The sequence below is a fragment of the Hemibagrus wyckioides genome, linkage group LG23 (assembly GCF_019097595.1).
Source record: "Hemibagrus wyckioides isolate EC202008001 linkage group LG23, SWU_Hwy_1.0, whole genome shotgun sequence".
Lineage (NCBI taxonomy): Eukaryota > Metazoa > Chordata > Actinopteri > Siluriformes > Bagridae > Hemibagrus > Hemibagrus wyckioides.
The window spans coordinates 15022304-15044424 of NC_080732.1; the positions used below are offsets into that span (position 1 = coordinate 15022304).

Sequence of the window (22121 nt, forward strand, 5' to 3'; positions counted from 1 at the left end):
TACGAATTTGTCTCAGTGTGGTGTTCGGCCTGTGAACATATCTCTACACATACAAATTAATTATGGATTGATATTTGAAAGTAAATTATATTAAAAATCCTTTATTTTTTGCAGACATGGGGATTAACTTTTTCCTGGTGTGTGTTGCCATTCTAAAGGCAGCTGGTAAGTTAAGATTTCAGTATGTTCATCATTATGTACATGGGTTTTAGGTGTATACGGCTAATTTGGGATGGTATACGAGAACTTGTTCAGTTTTGAGGGAAGATAATTAATTGCTAATAACTGAATGTAATATAACACATGCTCTTTATTTTAACGTAAGCTTTATCTTATTGTTATCAAATCAAACAAATAGGCATACTCGTTGTATTGAATTAGATTCTCGATTAATGCTACTAATATATTTTGTTAGGAATACACCACATAAATAAATTCTAAATGATTTAAAAGAATTTTAATGAGCATCAAGAATGTGTCTGTACTGCATCACAAAAGATTTCAATATTCTCAGTTTGCATGTGTTATTGTTCAGACAAAAACAGTAGTCCATAAATGCATGTTGATGGATTGGCCACTGTATATTGCTCCTAGGTGTTAAGGATTGTCTGTGCGTGTTGTCCTGTGATAGATTAGTTTCCTGTCCAGAGTTTGTTTCCACCTAATGTACTCCCAGTATAGGTTATAGATGGTTCCCTATAGAGTCCACTTCCCTACCCCCTCCTGTGTGTATGTTCTCTCGTGCTTTGGGGGTTTCTCTGGAGTTCTCCTGTTTCCTTTCCCAGTCCAAAGACATGCGTTGTAGGTTAAATGGCATCTTTAAATTGTCCATAAGGTGTGAATGGGTTTGTGAGTATGTGTGCGATTTTGCCCTGTGATGGGTTGGCACCCCATCAAGGGAGTGCCTCACCTTGTGCCCAGAGTCCCCTGGGATAAGTTCCAGGTTCCCCAACCCTGTGTAGGATAAGCAGTACAGAAAATGGATGTATGTGTGATTTTATGGATTGGATGGACAGATGGATTGATGGATGGAAGTCTCAGGTAAGATTAGTCTCCTTCATAAGTCTCCCATTCTTAAGATTGCTCATTATTCGGACTTCTCTATATTCACTTTTTCTAAATTAGTTCAGGTATACATGCATACTACCCTATCTCACTGTAAAATTCAGCCTGTGAAGATGGCACTATAGATCTGCATGAATTATGGACTATATACTTAAAAATAAAATAATTTCATAATCTTTTCCAGACAAAGGGGTTCAGGTTTTTCTTACTGTCTGTTGGCATTCTGACTCAGAATTTATGCTTCAATGCTTTTTTGTACTGATAATGATGCTGTGGTTTTCTTTGGTAGAACGATATTTTTGGCCTTGGACTCACCCTTTGTGTATAATCACAACTGACCTATAATAATATAATGTAGCTAACAGTGCTGTTTTTTTTTCTCCAGCAGTCAGTGGTTGCCCAATAGGAAAGGAGTTCATCACTGCCTTCATGCCTAATCATAACGGAAATGATGGGGAAGCTCAACCCAGACTCACCATCACAGCCCAGGAGTCCTCAGCTACAGTTACAGTCGAAATCAAGGGGCTCAATTTTAAACAATCACTAACTATAGAGAAAGGCTCTACCAACTATGTCACCCTCCCAAGCAAAGCTGAGATTTATGAAGATGGAGTCTCAGCCAAAACAGTGCTGATTACTTCTAATACAGACATCTCAGTGGTATCCTCTCACATTAAGCCATATACTGGAGACAGCAGTGTGATCTTCCCCAGTCACCAACTAGGCAAGAAACATGTAGCCTTCACTCCAGATGCTGGTCCCTTAAATAAGATTGTGGCTATCATCAATGGCAAGGAAGACAACACAATTAGTATTCTACCATATTCAAACCTAAAGCTTAAAAGCGATATACACTTGAAGCAAGGATTAAAGATGGATATTAGATTAGGTCCTTATCAGGTTTATCTGCTTCGGAGTGAGAAGACCTTAACAGGAACTATGATTGAGTCTCAGCTCCCTGTAGCCGTCCTGGCAGGACACGAATGCCTCAGCCTTGTTGACACATGTGAGCATGTCTATGAACAGCTAGTGCCAATAGAGTTGCTCTCTGATGAGTACCTCATCCCTCCCATGCACCCTTTGCTTATTGGCCAGGACACAGCGCATGTTGTTGCAACTGAGGATAATACTGATGTGACGATTTATTATGGTCCACTGCCTCAGCGTAAGTCATTACGTTCTGGAGAGCTTCTGAATGTTGTAATTAACTTGCCAACAGTAATCCAAAGCAATAAAAAGATCATGGTTATGTACTCCAGTACCAACATCCCAAATGATGAGTTCTTGACGAACATAATTCCTGTGTCACAAATGTCCAATACATGGACTGTTTATGCACAAGACGATTACCAGAATTTTGCAGTTGTTGTCTCAGAGACGAAGGCCAGTAATTCTCTTCTTAATTTTTTTAATTGGAATGTTTTTCCTGCAAACAAGAAGTATTCATGGGCCATTACATCACTTGGTAACCAAAAAGGCCCTATAACCATGTCCAAGGATTTACCACAGGCTGTCTATGTTTATGGTGGGAAAGTAAGACATGGCTATGCCACAACAGGAGTGTGCAATGGTAGGTCTTAATCTGTATAAGAACAATATAAATTGAAACAAATGAAATTACAATTGACTTTAAATTCTAAGCTTTGTCTTTCAGCTCCTTCTCTTCCACCACCTCCGAAAGATCCCTGCGAATCTGTTAAATGTCGTTGGAGAGAGGAGTGCAGGAAAGGTGTCTGTGTCCATGTTGACACCGCAACATGTTGGGCTCTTGGTGATCCCCACTACAAAAGCTTCGATGAGAAGAGATTTGATTTCCAGGGCACCTGCACCTACACTATGGCCACTACTGTAAAAACGGAGACTGGCCGTGTTCCCTTCACAATTTTGGCGAAGAATAATCACAGAGGGAGTAATTTGGTGGCCTATGTCAGGACAGTATCAGTCAATGTGTACAATTATACAATAGTTGCCAGCAAGCAAGTGGGTGTAGTTGAGGTGAGTTGAAGAAATGCACAAATGTGCAGGCTGAGTTTTTTTTTCTTAAAAAAACCCTTAATGTTCATCTGTACTATTTTCAGGTGAATGGTGAAATCACTCACCTGCCTGTAAGTCTAGCTCAAGGAAAGATCACAGTGGTGCAAAGTGGTTGGAATGCACTCATAACAACAGACTTTGGCTTAGAGGTGAAATATGACTGGAACATGATGCTATACATAACAGTGCCCAGCACCTACTTTGGGTCACTCGGCGGACTTTGTGGAAACTACAATGGAGACTGGACAGATGAGCAGTCTGACCCCAAAGGAACGAAACTTTCCACTGTGTTAGAGTTTGCCAAGAGCTGGAAAGTTTTAGACAATGACTTGTTCTGCCGTGATGACTGTGAGGGCAAATGCCTCCTCTGCTCACCTGAGCTTAAAGAAAAATATGGTGACAACAATTACTGTGGTCTTATGGCAAAAACAACTGGGCCATTTGCCAACTGCCACAAGACTATTGACCCAAGTGTATACATAGACAATTGTGTCTATGATGTGTGCATCAATAAAGGCGTTAGAAGTTTCCTTTGTGAAAACATGCAGATCTATGCTGAGGCTTGCATGGCAGCTGGGGTGAAGATAGAGTCCAACTGGAGGATGCTGTCTGAGTGCCGTAAGTGAAGACTAAGTTCAGTTAAGACATTGACTAATATGGCACATAGTGTTTACTGTCTCTTAAAAGAAATTAATTTAATCATGTGAATGTTTCTTCTTGATATATAAACAGCACTGCAATGCCCAGTAAACAGTCACTATGAGCCTTGTGGAACTGCATGTGCAGCCTCTTGTGCAGATCAAGATGCACCAAAGACATGTGATAAGCCTTGTGTGGAGGGCTGCCAGTGCAATAATGGTTTTGTCCTTAGTGGAGACAAATGTGTTGCACTGGCACAATGCGGCTGTACCTACATGGACCGTTATTACCCTCCTGCTGAGACATTCTGGGGAGACCAGACATGCACTAAGAAATGTTCCTGCAGTTCAGGACAGGTCAAATGTACACCCACAAAGTGCAAGGCTTCTGAAGAGTGTAAAATCCAGAATGGTGTGAGGGATTGCTACCCGCAATCCTACGGGCATTGCATAGGCAGTGGAGATCCCCACTATTTAACATTCGATGGGAGGCGTTTTGATTTCCAGGGTACTTGCACATATTACCTTTCTAAACTGGTCAACACATCTGACACTTCACTGGTGCCCTTTGAGGTTCTTGTCAAGAATGAAAACAGAGGACTGAATAAGGTTGTTTCCTTCACCAAGACTGTGGAAATCAAAATCTTTGGCTACACCATTATCATGAGTAAAGACAATTATGGTAAAGTGATGGTAGGTTACCTTTTCTACTGAATAGTCGAATCTATATGAAATCAGGTGGATATAGAGCTTTAGATCAAGTACTATTTTGCCAATCTATATGCTTCAACTGAGTAATAGTGTACAGTGGACATAAAATAATGCTTAATAATCTTTTCATCTTTGCCTTAGGTCAACAACCTTTTTGTAAATTTGCCATTTGAGAAAGAGGGTGGTCAACTATCCATATTCCGCAGTGGTTACTTTGGAGTGGTTAAAACAGACTTTGGAATGAATGTGAGATTTAACTGGGATAGCTACGTTGAAATCACTCTCCCTAGCACATACAGTAACCAGGTAGGAGGTCTCTGTGGTAACTGGAATCTGAATGTAAATGACGACCTGATGTTCCCAAACAAAAGCATAACAACAAACCCTACTGCATTCGGAAATGGCTGGAAAGCCAGAAATGACCCTGGTTGCTCGGTAGAGTGCCAAGGCCAGAAATGTCCCAAATGTGATGCTGTAGACAGGAATAAGGATGCTTTCACAAAACCTTGTAGCCTGATTACAGATTTAAAAGGCCCATTTAAAGCATGTCATAGCCAAATCAATCCCACCAAGTTCTACGAAGACTGCGTGTATGACATGTGTATGTACGGTGGTCATTCTACAGCCCTTTGCAGCGCACTTACAGCCTACACGACTGCATGCCAGACAGCACACAGCATTGTGGAGCAATGGAGAACTAATAGTTTCTGTCGTAAGTTCTTATGTAGTAGTATATGAACATTTCACCCTAATTAAGCTTTCCATTCCACTTGACCGTGTGTGTTCTGATACTCTCTTCACAGCTGCATCCTGCAGAGCTAACAGCCACTATGATGTGTGTGGTGCTGGATGTCCTCAGACTTGCAATGGTTTCACTGAGCCTACGGCTTGCCAGCGTGCACCATGCATCGAAGGCTGTGTGTGTGATGTCGGATTTGTCCTGAGCAATGGCGAGTGCGTGGCAATGGATCAATGTGGCTGTTCATATGAAAGCCAGTACTATAAGCTGGGCCAAGTCTTTTACCCCAAAGGCAAGTGCAGCCAGGTGTGTGTCTGCCAGGAACAAGGAAAGGTCACATGTAAAGACGATTTCTCCTGTGGTCCTAATGAGCAGTGTGATATCCGTGATGGGGTTCAATCCTGCCATCCTGATGGCACAGGATCTTGCTCTGTCTCTGGTTCTGGGACCTACTATTCATATGATGGGAACCATATCAGTGTGCCAGGGAACTGTGTGTACAAACTGGTGGAAACAGTCAAGACTGTGGCTCAGAATAAGATGCCTTTCAGTGTGACAGTGCAGCAAATATCTTCTACCATAATGGTCAAAAGAAGAATCGACATAGTTGTAAACCAATATAAGATTGCCCTGATTCCTGATCTTCAGTGGGAAATAAGGGTAACTTATTTAATTGCATTTTTATTTATATAATGATTGTGCCAGCCATGGAGACCATATTGCTTGAAAACTTCGAAATGTTATGCTCAGACCTCTTCTTTCTACAATTTGTTGTTGTTGTTTTTACCTTGTAAGACTGGAAAATTATAGCTGTGTTCTTGTTCTTGGCAGGTGGATGAGGTTAAAGCTCTTCTCCCAGTAACACTTCAAGAAAGACTGATCAAGGTTTATCAGAGTGGTGCGACCATTATCTTGGAAACCTCTTTTGGATTAAAGGTGACCTATGACACTGTGTCACTAGCCACAGTTGAAATCCCATCCACTTACAAAAATGCTGTCCAAGGTCTCTGTGGTAATTATAATGATAACAAGGCAGATGACTTCCGAATGCCAGATGGTAATCAGGCCACCTCTGCCGAGACATTTGTTGAAGCTTGGCTAGTGATTCAGGAAGGAGTGACCTGTCACACAGGGTGTCCACCAGGCTCCACTTGTCCAGGGTCTGGAACGGGAGCCCCACCAAATGAAAACAATGCTTGTAAGATTCTAACTATGGAGAAAGGCCCATTCTCTAATTGTTATTCCAAAATTCCACCGTCACCATTCTATGATACATGTATAAAGGATGTCAGTTCACAGCCAGAGGATAAAACACTTGTTTGCCGCCATGTCCAAAACTATGTAGTCCGTTGCCAACAAGCTGGCATCTCTGTCAGCAGCTGGAGGAATTCAACCTTCTGTCGTAAGTAGCTGTATGGATTAGGATCTATTATTTCTTTTATTTTAATAGCTAAATCACAGGGGGCTTGCTTCTGGTATCCTGGGGTTTAGATAGTAAAGCTTAATGAATTAATGGAGCCATGGTGGCACAATGGGTATCCCTGCTGCTTAACAGTTCCAGTGTCCCCTTCTTCACCCTGAGTTTGCTCTCCTCATGTCCAGCTGAGTTTCTTGCTAAACATGCTAACAGCTGATTATAACTTGCTCCTAAGCATGTATAAGTGTGTAAATGTGTGTGTGCATGATGCCCTGCGATAGACTGGTGTCCCAGCTTTATTCCTGCTTCATGCCCGCAGGCTCTGGAACTAACATGAAAATGTTGCTAATATTTAATACGTTTTTTTTTCTTCTTGTTTAAGCAATGACCTGTCCTCTAAAAAGTCACTATGAACTATGTGCGGACACCTGCACATCAACTTGTGCCAGCCTTACCGTTGCACCTAATTGTCCGGAGTGTCTTGAAGGCTGCCAGTGTGACGAAGGCTTTGTCTTTGATGGAGGCGAATGTAAGCTTGTCAGTGATTGTGGTTGTTTGGTGGAAGGAAGATATTACAAGGTGAATTACTTCAATTTAATCAATTTGCTGGTTGAACTGGCTACTTGCATTGAAAACTGTCAAATAATTAAAATATTCATCTCTGCAGTCTGGGGAGTCAGTAGTCAGAGGGGACTGTATAGAGAGATGCACCTGTAAGGCTGGACAGTTCTCATGTGAGTCCATGAACTGTAAGGAAGATGAGGTCTGTCGCAAACCAGGCGGTATTCCAACATGCGTACGAGGTAAGCGAGTGTAATCGCGTTATTATGCAGGCACAGATAACGTGATATAAAATAACACTGTCTTGCTTTGTTTCAGATCCCTGCAGCAAGAAAATATGTCGTGAGAAGGAGAAATGTGTGGAGAGAGACAATGAAGCAGTGTGTGTGGCCACCTCTAAGGCCACATGCAGAGTTTTTGGAGATCCTAACTATGAAACCTTCGATAGAAACAGGTTTTCTTTTCAAGGCACCTGCTCTTACATTATGGTAAAAACGTCGGGTGAAGACAAAAGCCTCACGGAATTCGTCATCATTAACAAGAACGAACACAGCACACGTGGCTCTTATGTAAAGACAGTCTCTGTGAAGTTCTCAGGCCATGAAATCATCATTATACAACACAACCTCAACAAAGTGATAGTGAGTAAAACCCATCATTGTCATATATAAAATAAAGTAATATCTACATAGGGGATTAGTTAATAATAATAATACCAGTACAACAACAACAATAATAATTCTATTTTAACTCTATTCTTATTGTATTTTTATGACAGACCAATAGAATTGTAACTTGAAATTGAATTAAATAATAATAATAATAAAAATAATAATTAGGCAGCATGGTGGCTTAGTGGCTAGCAAGAAGGTCCTGGGTTTGAATCCCGGGTTCGAACAGGCAGGGTCCTTTCTGTGTGGAGTTTGCATGTTCCAGTTATGTATTCCTGTACTTTACAATGTAACGTCAAAACAAAAATAAAACAACATAAGCTTAATTAATTAATTAATTAATTATAGTAATGATGTAAATAATAGCAGTGACAGGCAAAAGAAAAATCTAAAAATGTAATAATACTGCAAAAGTAATGTTAAAAATGGCAACTAATAAAAGATGAATGTGAACTAGAATATGTGTATATCTAGCTGAAGGCAAATAATAGTAAACTTAAAAAACCCTCTTTGGAACATTTTGGAACGATGTATAAATCTGTAACATTAAGAGATTTAGTAATACAATTTTAGATACAGTTCTGTTATACCATATCCACTACAATGCACAAACCATTAAAGCAATAAGATTATATGATGATCTGTTCCATCTTTTGTGATGCCTAGATTGATGGGAATGAATCCATCCTGCCTGTGAGTCTGGACTCAGACCGTATCCGGATAACGCAGTCAGGAATAAGAGGAACCCTGTCAACAGACTTTGGTTTGGAGGTCACATTTGACTGGGGCGAGTTAGTCAGGGTGACCGTGTCCAGTAGCTACTATAAAAACCTAGTGGGCATGTGCGGAACCTATAACGACAACCGTGATGATGACTTTGTCACACCAACAGGCAATGTTGCCAAAGACAACACAGAATGGGGGCAGTCATGGAGCGTTCCGGACAAGGACCCCAAGTGCTGGCACTTCCCGTCATGCTCTGAAGAGGAGTTGCGCCAGTATAGAGGCCCCAAGTTCTGTGGCATGCTAGAAGACAAAACTGGGCCTTTTGCTAGCTGCAACAATACAGTTAAAATGGGGCAGTTTACATACAACTGTCTCTTTTATACATGTCTCACTCACGGAAACCATGATGACTACTGCAAAGTCATGAATTCTTATGCAAACAACTGCAAGTGGGCAAACACGGATGTGTCAGCGCAGTGGAGGGAGATTGCCAACTGCAGTATGTAATCATGTTGGTTTGACAAACCAACATTTTGTTCTGCTATTTAAGCTTATTGTTATTATTATTGTTATTATTATAATGTTTTCCAATTACAGAAGCTCAAATCAAATCTATCAATCTATCTATGTGTATCTTTCTGTCTGAATCACTCTCTTCATCTGTCATTCCACAGTTAACACACTTTCATTCTATATTTCCTTCGATGAATCTTCCTGTATCACTCTCTCACTCCTTCTGTCTTTCTATTAATAACACTAGCGCTCCTTCTATCTGGTCTCACTCTCACAGCCCGACTTGTATCGTTCTATTTGTCATCTATCTTCCTAGCAGGAACTGTCTGTTGTTTTGACTGTCTACCGCCATTCCTTCCGTCCTTCCTTCCTTCCTTCAAGTTTTTCATAAATCCAGACTTACTTTGTCAAGCCAACATCAATGTTTATCATGATGAACTTTTCCTACCTAGCTACTGGTGCATTCTATGAAACATTTCTTTAATGTTCATACAAGTCTGCTTATTTTATAAAATAAAATAAAATAAAAATAAATAAATACAATCAGCATATATCTGAAATTTTAACAATAAGTTCATATTTTAAGTTTAGATTTAAATTGAAATGTAATTTATTCTCCATATACTTTGCAATGTAATCATAACAACTGAATCAGGCATTAACTGCTTGTCAGAGAGTATGAATGAATATTAATATTAATTTAATTAACATTAATATTCTCATTAATAATCTTGATGTCATTACTGTGTTTACAGAGCTGATCCAGTAGTCAAGAGGAGCGAACCAGTGTCTGATAATGTTCACCTGTGAACCAGAATCAATAAATTTTTCTTCTATATTTTCTTCCTACAGATATTACTGCTGGGTGATTGTTTTAGCTACTCTGATTAATTAATTCATCGATTAATAATGAATCAGTGTAATCTAGTCCATGAACCTAATTAATTAATCATAGAATCACATACTTGCTTTTTCTTTTTTTCTTTAATGAATTTTGGCAAGATTTCAAGATATAAAATGAATCAAATAAAAAAGAAATAATATCTTAAACATTTGTTCATTGCATGGTTTTGCAGCCTCACAGCTCCAGGGTTTGATCCTCTGCTGAGGTGACTTATTTAGTTTCCCATGTGTCTAGGTTTCCTTCAGTGTCCAGAGGGAGATGGATTGGCTACACTAAATTGCCTCAAGTGTGTGTAGTGTGTGATGGTCAGTGACGTGCATTCCTGCATTGCACCAGGTGTTCCTTGACCAGTATTTAATAATGACAATAAAAATATCAAAACTCATGCATCCACAACACAACCTGGAAATTTGAACAGGAATAAATTTTTTTCCGAATAACACACCATCTTTCCATCTTTGACTTAATCCACTGTTCGCTGTCTGCATCGGTCTAAGTTCCATTATTATTATCTTGCGTAAGTGATCAAATTGGAGGACGCAGCCTTCCTGAAATATGAAATTGCTAGTTTTTCATTTATGAATGTCAGTGTAAAACACAGTGTATTGCACTGTCTGTAACAAATGATAAATTTGCTAAAAAAAACCATCAAACAATCACGTTTGTTAATATTTCAGAGACCGACTAACAAGGAACACGCTCGAGGTGATCAGGTAAACATGGCACGCCTTTATGATATAGGTCCATAAAATGTGTGCACTATACACACAAATTAACGTGACACATTAATGCTTGCTCAAATAACATTAAAGACCAGTTTTAGGTTATAAAGCTCCAGTGGGTGGATGTTTAAATGTTTCACTTGTCTGTCACAGTGTTGGTGTCAGATGTCAGATGTAGTGTATGACATGTGTACAATAAATAAACCACACCGAGTGCAATTTTTCAAAAACATATATTACGATATGTAAAATGACAACCAAAAAAAAATGTATTTACACAAATATACAGTACTGCTTACAGTCTATATCAAACACATGTACTGTAAGCTTTTGGCAATATAATTCATGCAGAAAAGAACAAATGATTATCATAACCATAATAATACATTAATTCTAGCTATTCATGCCAAAATATATCAAATAAATTAGTGATGATAATAACGCCAGAAAAAGTGTCTGATCATCAGTGTCAAATAATATCCTCCCATAATGATTGCTTTAAGACATTACAGCATGCTAAAAGAATATGGACCCTCATGGTACAGATATAGCTCAGAACATCCTGTACACAGTTATCTACAAAATTGATCGTATTTATCAAAAGCTACATTTCCATTCTTTACCCTGTTAATGTCATAATCAGTGCAATCACATACTATTAAGCGCAGCAAAGTTTTTATCATAACTTGCAATTCACACAAAAAATATAATACAATTTTCTACAGTTGTTGTTGTTGGTGGTGGTGTTTAGCTGCATTATATGCACCAGGAAGGCAGAAATCTGCATTCCTGAAGCCTTTCTTGTCATTTTGGTTGGATGTCAAGAAACAATTTTACAATCGTGCTTCATTGACTGCTTCAGCCTTGGCTGGTTCTTTCCTAAAGAGAGAGAAAACATGTTTATTCACACAGAAATCCACTTTTTTAACGTGTGAATATGATGATAATTATAGTTCATTCGTAATCTCCGTGTACATTCAGATAATAACATGCAATAACAAACATTAGTGATCTATATATTTATTCATACAGATACATTAAATGGATATGCCATTTGGAAATGTCCTCCTGACCTCCCTAAACACTAAAATATTAACCAGTTTATTTGTCACAGGCTGACACAAATGGGATTTTATTATCTGAGTCCTGTTTTGTATTGTCATATCATCAGTACTTTACAGTATGTAGTAGACATTTTAGTGGCCCTGACAAAATAGGCATAACATAAAGCATGTTTTGAATTAGCTACCAAGTTCTGCTGCTAATATATGATGATTTTAGTATGTTTATTTTCACCACAAACTAAGAAAGTCTGACTAAAATGCCAATCTTATTATTAACTGGATTAGCCATTTAAGGAGAGTTAAAATCATATTTATCAAGAAAATGTATATATATATATATTTAGAGAGAGAGTGAGAGACAACCCAGACATCCTTAGTAACTGTATACCAGACTGTTATATCAGTATATAACATGTATGGACCCCTAGAACTTATATAAACACCTACTCAAATTTGGTGAGAGGCGCTTTGTCGCAAGTGACGTCCGACCGCACTCCGTTTCCCGTCTTGTTTTGAGGCTGGAGTTTTGGAATGCTACCTCTCGGTTTGTCGAGCCCGTTCATGGTTCTGGATAAAAACACACACACAAGCCAAGAAATTTAGAAATGTTAGGATCATTCACAGCAATCACTTCCCATCTGAACATTAAAAGGATGTGAATAGCAGACAGAGTAGCATTAGCTGCTTTGTCCAAACGGCATGGAACGTCAAATGAACGGACACATTTATCAATCTCAGTTCCAGCAGTATTTTCAGTAACGCTGGTTTTCTTTGTATTGTTGTGCATATTTTGATAAAAGCCACTCAGCCATAAATTACCAAGCATGTTTACATGTTTACATTTTGTGACGCCTACAAGACTCCATAAAAGGCAAAGGGCTCACAGTGATTAAAATAACAGAATGAGAGCTAAAGGGCACCTCCTAAATCTCCTAGGTCTTTGTCTACCAGAATACATAGCAAGTCTTATTTGGCTTAATTTATGCCTTTGGTATGGATTGTATTAATATGGATTAAGTCATAAATATGAAATGGCAGAGTTAATAATAACAATTATAATAATAACGAAATAATTTGTATATAAAAACTGCAGTAAATAAGCACTAAGTATATATGATTCGGGGCCGATCAGTCAAGGTTTTCATGAAGCATGCAAATTACGAAGAAATGGATTTATGTCCAGTTTGATAAATGAGGTCCTTATCCATATGAATATAATAAGAAATATATTGGATCCTTGCTGAATTTAAAGAGAACGAAAGTCACTTACACAGCAACGTTGTTAAACACACCCTCCTCCATACTTTTCGATTCAGACACGTTGGGGCCAAACAGTTTTTGGGCCAAGAAGTTGATCATGCCACAGTGATTTGTGTAGCAACACAAAGCATCAACCCCCAGCAACATCAACAGGAAGACGACCAACACTATGGCCACTACACCGCCTTTGCCCAGGCTGGGCGGGGCTGCAAGAGAGTTAATAAAAACACAGGAGTATAAGTATAGGTATCATCATCATCATCATCTAATGAACCAAAAAACATATTTAAGTAGTCAAACCCTACGGTCACACCAGCAGTCACATGACATAAAAACAAAACACAAAAATGCTGCAGATGTGAATGCAGGGTAGGATACAAGAGATTATCCCTGAAGCCCATATTTACCTTGCGGGGTGGTGAAATAGACTTTTTCTGGTTTGGAGAGGCCATTAATGTTAACAGCAAAGATTTCTGCCTCATAGCTAGTGTCATACTCAAGATTCTGGAGGTGAATGTTACTGGAGTTTGCCTCTGTTTCCTTTTCTCTCCAGGGCTCACCTTCCTTCGTCTGTTAAAATATGAAATTTCTTAGCAAGGAACAAGTACTGCTGTTACTCGAAAAAATTCAATATATGTACGAAAATCCAAAATGAAAAGTTGACCGTTATGAAGCTTTAACACTGGTGACCCATCGCAGAAGTACTAAATAAACCTACGAACCACTGTATCATTTAGTAACATACTAACCATTCGGTAGCGCACAACATAATATGTAATGGGAGAGCCTCCATCGCTGAGCTGCTTGAATGGAACTGAATAGGTGTTTTTCTCTATCTTCCCCTCGTCTGCTAACAGTACAGGTACGTCTGGCTCCCCTACACAGAAAAAGAGAGGAGTCAATGGATCAGTGCTTACATACATTACTTTTGCACTAACGTTAGCGTTTTAACTTAGTAAACATAACGGGAAAATATTTCACTTTTGTCTATTCAATTTGTGAAAATACAATATATATATATACCTAACTATTAAATACACAATATTATACCACTGACTCACCCTCTATAATAACAGCAATAAAGCAATGGTGATGACATCATCAGACACAGGTCATGATGGCACGGTGGAAGATAATCAGATGGAGCGTGATGTCAGGGATCAGTAAAAGGAAGGAACACAAGAATGAGCAAGGAGAAATGGGTTGGTAAAATGAATATAAACTTTTTTTTTTATTAGAATTCTTATGAATTTTGTATTAGATACGTTTCCTCTCATCCAAACTAAAATGGAAATACGACCGTTTTCCAAAGTAACAGTCATTAATTGTGCAAAGGAACCCCTCAAAGGATTAATTTAAGAGTAAGCTAATCAAGTGTTGGCAGCTAAGCCAGAATGGAACTAGAGCTTTTAGGAAGTGTTGGTACTCACGTCTGGCCAGAGTGCGAATACTCTCTTCAGTAGAAAAGCCTCCAAGAAAATGCTTGTTTTTAGCAGCAAAGCGGACAAAGTATTCGGTGTACGGCTCCAGGTTTCTGACCTCCAGTGAATCTAGAGATTATTTAACAATTAACAAAAGGTTTCTTTTGCAAAAAGTAGCAAAAATTGTTAAAATAGCCAAATTGTTCAAATAAACCATAAATGATTAATGGGATTATTGGTCTGAAGACAAGAGCTTGTGTTTAAGATCAGACACTACTGAAGAACCTGTCTCTCATGCTTCTCTTTAGGTAATATTTGGTAGCCTGGTAATTTGCATACACGTTGCATGAATCATTTCTGAATTCACTTTCACTGTGTAAAAATATTTGCCTATTAATATGTTGCATAATATTAATAATCAGGTGTTTTATCCTGAAGATGATTTTTACCAGAATATGGGGTTGGGGTTGTAATCTCATTCCAGTCTTCCTGTGATTTGTTTTTCCACTGGATGGTGTAATGAGTAATGGGAGAACCACCATCCAGGACAGGTTTCTGTAGCTTTATGCTGAACGCCGAGGGTCCAGGTGACAGAATGAAGGATGTTGGTACTTCTGGAGAGGCTGAAGGTAAAAAGGAAAGAGACATTGAGAAAATTCATGAATGAAAGAGAAAATCATACACTTATGTACAGAGTAAAGGAGGCTAAAAACATACTGCATAGCTAAATCCTGGTAAATAATTTCAACCTATTGCTATATTATCACTTGTTTATGTAAAACCATAACAAACATGCACCAGTTACGACAGATTTCTGGGCAACGTTTAAAGGAAAAAGAAATTATTTACAAAACTATTATAAGTAAAGAGCTGGCTCTTACTCATTAGCATGAAATTCTCTGACTTGCTGCCTGCCTCGTTGGTGGCTTTGCAGGAATACACACCACCATCAGAAGGCCCAACATTCTCAATCTGAAGCTGCGATGCCACGGCTCTCACCCGACCGGTAGACGACTGTGTTATAAAAACATACACAGGAAAGAGAATGAGGAAACAAGAAATTGCTGTGAATTGTGCTTGAAGCTACAGTTCTGCTAATATATAAGTGATGGCTGGACGTGATATTAGCGAGAGCTGGAATTCAATATCTGAAATCTAGCGGTCATTTCTCTCACGTTGTGTAATCACAGTTGTGAACAGCTTCATTAAATCTACAGTCTGTGCTGGAAAAAATCAGCCCTAGTCTCATGTATTATAGCCATTGGTGGTGCTTGCATTTTAGTTGCGTTTGTTTCCACAAGGATCTAAAGTAATCCTTTTGTTATGAGCATAATTTAATATTCTAATTTGGATGTGATAAATGAAAGATTTCTTTTCATTTTGAAAGGAGGTACTAGCTCTGTTATAGCTGCAATAAAATAATTCCTCTTCTACAATTATAGTAAAATACGATGAATATATATATTGGAAACAAATTTTACACTCTCACGCCATCTGCGTGAAGTAAAACACTTAAATTCCAGTCAAAATTTTTGGAAAACATTCCACTCCAATATTTGAACTAATAGTCCAATGCCTCTTACCATGACACCTTTATTGCTCTTGTTCAGCCACTGTATGGTGGGTTTGGGATGTCCAGTAGCACTGCAGACGACAGATGCTGAGTCCCCAGGCTTCACAACCATACTCTTGCTCAGGCTCACCGCTGGAATTTCTGTAGACAGCAACCATCAAATCAGTTAATAAAATGTATAGAAAATACTGTATTTGCTTAAATTCAGATTCTAGAGTTGGTGATGAAGTGGTTTTACGTCAAAGCCAAAGATTTGGGAGAACATGCAACCTCCAAAGAAACACACACAAGTGGCAGCGGCAGGAATCAAACCCTTTTTCCTGGAGGTGTGGGACAGACATGCCTACCACTAACCAAGCTTGCGCCCCTCTTTAAAGATGCATTTGACTAAATATTTCTATGAAAATGAACACAATTTCTTATTCAGTTTTTCAGTTTACAGCATAACTGTCACACTCCACGTGTGCATTGGCATGCAGGATCAGCTTTGGACCTCTTAGTTCCAATAAAGAGAAACTGAAACTCTCTTTGAGGTGGTCAGGTCCACATACTTTTGCCCATATGATATTAGGTATCAGTATAGTGTATGTTTATATTGCAGTAAACATTAGCCGGTACTTCATATGACTGATAAATCTTACATTTCTTTTGATGACAAATTCATGCAAAGTAATGTTCAAATATGTTCATGTAATATCTTCTCACCTAAAACATCTAGGGCGAATGTTGCACTGTCCTCTCCAATTTTATTCACAGCGGTACAAACGTATTTTCCAGAGTCACCTCTGGTCACACCTGGAATGGTGAGTTTACTCTTGTCTGAGTTGTATATGTAGCGAGAGGAATCGGATGTGTCAGGCCTGAGAGGGGGATGAGAGGAATAATAATAATAATATAATCACACTGTTGCATTTTTCAGTGAAGCACATAATTATTTGATGGACTGAGTACAGAAAAATCCAAAAACACTTAGGAAAACACACCATGTTATGCCTGGATATTAGAAGCACATAAATATGTCAAATTTAATTGTATTGAATTATTTTATTAAAAAATATTATTATATTATAATAATAATAATAATAATTATTATTATTATTATTATTATTATTATTAAAAATATTTATTATTTATTTTAAAAAATGTTATGGTAATTATAATACCAAATTAAGCTTTTAACACAAAATTAAATTTCAGTGACATTAATGTTAAGGATTTAATATAATAATGCATAAAATGTTGGCATTTATGAATGAAAGATTTGTTACTCTATTACTCCATAGTGTAATTAAATTCTTAATGCAGTCCTTCATTGTAGGAATAGTAACACTGTTTCACATCAAGTCTGAGGTTGATTATTTTTCTATTGACTGCTGAATTATGTTTTATTCATTACTTAACTCTTTTACCCAGAGGCCAATAAATGGTTCACATAAATGCTTCTATCTTCAAAGTAAATGGAAGCCCATTCTGCTCTCAGAGATGCCCCAAGTACTTATTCAAACGCATCTAAAATCTGAAGTCAGTATATTCAACCCCTAAAATTTTGTGCAAGGTTATCCCAACAGAGTTGAAAACATCTCACACTGAAAGCCAACAATTTTCTGACTTGTTTTATCTCAGACATGCAGAGATAAAAGAATTCCTTCGTTTATACTAATTGAAAAAGTCAGAAAAGTCGATTACACCAATATAAAGGTAAAAAAGGGTTAATGTACTTACGTTTCCCAGGTAATATTTGGACGGGGTGCTCCTGTAACCAAGCAAGACAAACTGAAACTTTGTTGTGGTCCAGCAACAATCTTTGTCTTCGGACCACGAACTATGACAGTTGGTGGAGCTAAAGGAAACAGGAAGAGTCATCCTTTATTAACATCTAGTTTAACCCATCATTTAACTCACTGAAGCCTCAACTGTACACTTTCTGATTCCCTACCATTTACAACAACAGAGATGTTCAGAGTCTCATATTTGGGCCGTCCTTTGATTTTTCCCTGGCAGACGTAGGTGCCGTGATTCTCCCTCTGAATGCTCGTAATCTGCAGTGTCCCATTGGGTAGCACGTTGAGATTACTTGTGTCTGTGGAAAAGACAAGGAGAAATGAACCATGTACTTGTTCTGATTATAGCACTATAGCTTCATAACACTAGCACTATCTGGAAATAGAGTTATTTAGTTGAGAAGCTTATCTGAACTTATCTCTCTATCTCACAGAAGTAAACTTGGACAGATTATCAGGGCCCTGTTTACCAAAAGCTTCGTAAACTCCAATTGTACATGTCATGGGCTTTACAAACAAATATTATAAATATAATATTATATAAATGATTATATAAATATTATAAATATTTTTAAATAATGTAAGTATTTTAGAATATACACCTAGGTAATATTAACATGAGGCCAAAAAGGGTGATAAAATGACTCCTAACTATTATTTATATTAATTATAACTGTTAATAACACATCAATAGCCTGTACTGAAGATCGTACCGTTATTTACTACACGGTAACCATTCCAAAACCAGTTGGTCTCCACTTCGGGCTTCCCAGTGACCAGGCATGGAATGTGCGCTGTATTGTTGACCAAAAACTCGTGGTATGTCTGAGTTGTACTGAAGGATGGTGTCTCTAACAAGAGGAAAGGATGAAAAAGTAGAGATTTCATGTGAATACACAGCAAATAGCATTTCAAAGGTTTTACACAAGTCCTTTTTTTGTTGTATGAAGGATTTTATTATATTGTCTTTCTAAAATTAAAGATGGTTTACCGTAGACATATATGCTGATGATTTGCTCGTGTTCAGTGGTATCAAATTCGCCATGGCACGTGTAGTTTCCGCTGTCTGATAGCTTGACATTCTCCAAAGTCAGCTTACTCTTTTCATCTTCACTGTCTATGCCCTCCTCAAGTTCTTCTCCGTCCTTCACCCATGTGAATGTCGTAGCTTTATTAGCTGTAGATAAGACATGTAAAGCCAGAAATTCATATGATGGAGACTCAAAGAAATTGGGTTAAAAACAACGCAGACTCTAAAAAAGGATTTGGTGGCCTCCAGCTGATCCACTACAATCAGAGCTGTTACACAAAAATTAATCAGCAACCTCTGACCAATCAGAATTGAGAACTGAGCTATAAAGAACCAGCCTATGAAACAACACATCAGCAGTCTTTGGTGGTTAGTGTCCTATAATCTATGCTCTAGATATAATATAATATAGACAACTAACTTGTCCAACATTTCTTTCTTCTTTATTGAAGAAGGCTGATGATATTTAATGCATCACCAACAGATTATTAGCTTAGCCATTTTGAGGCCACTTCTTTAAATGGTCATGTTTACAGTCTGATGTTTAGTAGATGATCTAAAGACTAGGAACTGGTCTCCAGCACATGTGGACTCAATCTGCATTCGACATGTTGATGATTGATACACTGGTTCACGAGAGCTTGACAGTCAAACGAAAGGTCACTCAGCAGTTTATCTCATGCACTAACCTCTGCAGAACAACAACACTGTGCTTCCCAACAAAACATCATTGTACTGGGTGAGGAGTTCCACTCTGGGCTCTTCTGTCGTAGCATCTGTCAGGGATCATGATATGATTTTGATGGTTACAACAGATGCAAAAAAACAAAAACAAAACACACACACTATACATGGAAAGAAAGGAAGTGCATATGAGGTATAATATAGTATGGCTAAAATTAGCTCTAAGATATTATGACTGGAGACTAAGAAAGAAGTCAGTGGCTATTTGGAGTTAAGGATTTCCTTTCCAATGGATATTTCTAATAAGCGGCTTCCTTTCCGGGTCACAATTTCTTCCTGTAGTGTGAAACTCAGAAGCCCAGGATGCTAATTATATCATTATATGTACTATGTATATTGGAAGAATACTGTATTGTGATTTATTGGTATTTAGGAGCCAAACTATATTGTCTTCTTGTATTATTGCATCGTATTATTGTAATTGTATATTGTACAATATACAATTACAATAATATGATGCAATAATAAAAAGAAGACAATATAGTTTGGCTCATAAATACCAATAAATCACAATACAGTATTCTTGTACATTGCATTGTATTATTATTATTATTATTGTTGTTGTTGTTGCTGCTGCTGTTAATAATAATAATAATAATAATAATAATAATAATAATAATAATAATAATAATAAAACAACAACAACAACAACAACAACAACAATAATAATAATAATAATAATAATAATAATAATAATAATAATAATAATAATGTATCCTTGATAGTGTTTGCAATCTTTGAGAAAAATCTGAAGATATATATATCTCCATAAGAACACAAAGATAGACGTGTGTGTGTGTGTGTGTGTGTGTGCATTTCAGCTATAATGTCTTTATCTAGATGTAAAAAATTCTTACCTGTCAACGTCGAAAAATAGAAGAAAAAGCCAAAGAGAGTGAGTGTGACCGCGGACATGGCCATGGTTCTCTACAGCTGGTGAACTTGCTCGGTAAAAAAGTCGCTCCAAAAACCTCCATCTCCTACTCTTTTTATACTCTATGACAAGGCTCGAGACGGAGACACACCGGAAAATCTCTATCTCTGAAATCTTCGCCGACCTTTCCACGTCCTGATGCTGTGCTGAAAGTCTCCACTGACGCGGAGGATGACAAAAAAAAAAAAGAAAAAAGAAAAAGAAAAGTGCCCTACCCCGACAGGCGCCGGAGCTGCTGCCTCTCTCCTCCTCACTGAGTGCTCCGGATGGCACGAGGACAGCGTTCTCCTGAGACCTCATGATGAAGGAATGCATTGCATCACGGTGCATTTTTTTGTATTAAACAGATGAGAACACAGAATACTTTCTCAGCAATACGGGAAAATGTATTTCATAGTTCTTTATAGTGAGTTTCATCGCATATAAAATTATTTAACTCATTAACACCTTCTGCTGGCAGGTTATACAGGATATATTGTTAAATATATGTATTATACAGTATTAGAATTTAATAATCATCATTTACTGTAATTCTAAAAATAGGAAATATTAGGACACATCTAACTACAGTCAAGACATTTTCACATGACATTTTGTTTGCTGTAAAGATTTTGGTTGTGGATGCCTGACCATCAACATGGTCATTTGTCGTTTTTTACACTAAACTGCTGTGCAAGACAGTGCACAAATGTATAGAATGTCATTGTATGCAGAGGCATTACAAGTTCCTTTCACTCGAGCTAAGAGACCCAAACCCGTTCCAGCATGACGATACCCCTGTGCACAAAGCAATCCCCATGAAGATGCAGTTTGGGAGTATGGGGGAGTATGTGGTAGCTTAGTGCTTAAGGTGTTGGACTACTGATCAGAAGGGTGTGAGTTCAAGTCCCAGCTGCCTCTACTGGGCCCCTGAGCAAGGCCCTCAACCCTCATTTGCTCAGTCGTATAAATAAACGAGATGAAAATGTAAAAGTACGATTTGCCAAAGTTGCAAATATATATATATTTTCCTTTCAGTTCATGTACAGTACAGATTCAAGTGTTATGTAAGAGCTGAGGGTTGGATCCTGCCGCTGAGTTACTGTCTGTGTGGAGTTTTGCACGTTCTCCTCATGTCTGTCTGGGCTTCCTCTGGGTTCTCAGATTTCCTCACTTCCCAAAAAAGCATGCATACTAGGACGAGGGCTGGCTATGCTAAACTGCCCCTAGGTGTGGTCATGGCACATTGCAATAGACTTGTGCCTCATTAGAGATGAATGAATGAATGAATGAATGAATGAATGAATGAATGAATGAATGAATGAATGAATGAATGAATGAACTCGGCATGAAACCGACTTGCATGAAAAAGATAGCAGGACACCAGCATGGAAGGAAGCCTTAAAAAGCCCCAAAAAGATGCCAAGGACATGTCACATTTTATCAAATGGTTTTATCCCTTTTGTGAAATTCCGTTCCCCACACGATTTGCAGTACCTTTTTTGTTTGTACTGGATGTAGGATGTAACAGGATGTGTATAATGGGACGTGGCTCCACTAAGGTCGTCATGACATGGCGTGTACAGGCTTACTGTAGAAATGAATATTCTCTTGTGTACACGTGCACATGCATA

General features: G+C 38.1%; 2 protein-coding genes across 3 annotated transcripts; one reads left to right on the forward strand and one right to left on the reverse strand.

Annotated features, from left to right (window-relative positions):
* si:dkey-65b12.6 (IgGFc-binding protein) lies at positions 1–10361 on the forward strand. 2 transcript variants are annotated; one of them, XM_058376283.1, is made up of 13 exons: positions 1–165; positions 1454–2635; positions 2720–3060; positions 3144–3717; positions 3832–4430; positions 4590–5160; positions 5252–5847; positions 6019–6589; positions 6987–7183; positions 7272–7407; positions 7484–7806; positions 8503–9061; positions 9831–10361. In XM_058376283.1, the coding sequence occupies exons 1-13, from the start codon at positions 117–119 to the stop codon at positions 9842–9844; spliced, it is 5712 nt and encodes a 1903-aa protein (XP_058232266.1). In that variant the 5' UTR covers positions 1–116; the 3' UTR covers positions 9845–10361. The 2 variants fall into 2 exon arrangements, with proteins under 2 accessions (XP_058232266.1, XP_058232265.1); XM_058376282.1 differs by having other exon boundaries at positions 2–165; positions 1451–2635; positions 9831–10359.
* Positions 10362–10959: 598 nt separating this feature from the next.
* On the reverse strand, positions 10960–20733 carry ncam3 (neural cell adhesion molecule 3). The gene is made up of 17 exons (XM_058376338.1): positions 20432–20733; positions 19520–19606; positions 18792–18977; positions 18514–18651; positions 17956–18099; positions 17742–17859; positions 16725–16879; positions 16030–16160; positions 15328–15460; positions 14896–15069; positions 14456–14575; positions 14087–14089; positions 13775–13902; positions 13433–13595; positions 13036–13231; positions 12213–12332; positions 10960–11580 (listed from the first exon to the last, which is right to left on the reverse strand). The coding sequence occupies exons 1-17, from the start codon at positions 20493–20495 to the stop codon at positions 11535–11537; spliced, it is 2106 nt and encodes a 701-aa protein (XP_058232321.1). The 5' UTR covers positions 20496–20733; the 3' UTR covers positions 10960–11534.
* Between the last annotated feature and the right edge of the window lie 1388 nt (positions 20734–22121).

Excerpts from the sequence above, each read along its gene's own strand:
- ncam3 (XM_058376338.1), bottom strand. The coding sequence starts at position 20,495 with ATGGCCATGTCCGCGGTCACACTCACTCTCTTTGGCTTTTTCTTCTAT. Across the intron at positions 15,461-16,029 it reads AGAGCAATAAAGGTGTCATG|TCGTCTACCGGTCGGGTGAG; the intron begins GTAAGAGGCATT and ends TTTATAACACAG. Across the intron at positions 13,596-13,774 it reads ATGTTGTGCGCTACCGAATG|ACGAAGGAAGGTGAGCCCTG; the intron begins GTTAGTATGTTA and ends ATATTTTAACAG.
- si:dkey-65b12.6 (XM_058376282.1), top strand. The coding sequence starts at position 117 with ATGGGGATTAACTTTTTCCTGGTGTGTGTTGCCATTCTAAAGGCAGCT. Across the intron at positions 3,061-3,143 it reads AGCAAGTGGGTGTAGTTGAG|GTGAATGGTGAAATCACTCA; the intron begins GTGAGTTGAAGA and ends TACTATTTTCAG. Across the intron at positions 3,718-3,831 it reads GAGGATGCTGTCTGAGTGCC|CACTGCAATGCCCAGTAAAC; the intron begins GTAAGTGAAGAC and ends ATATATAAACAG.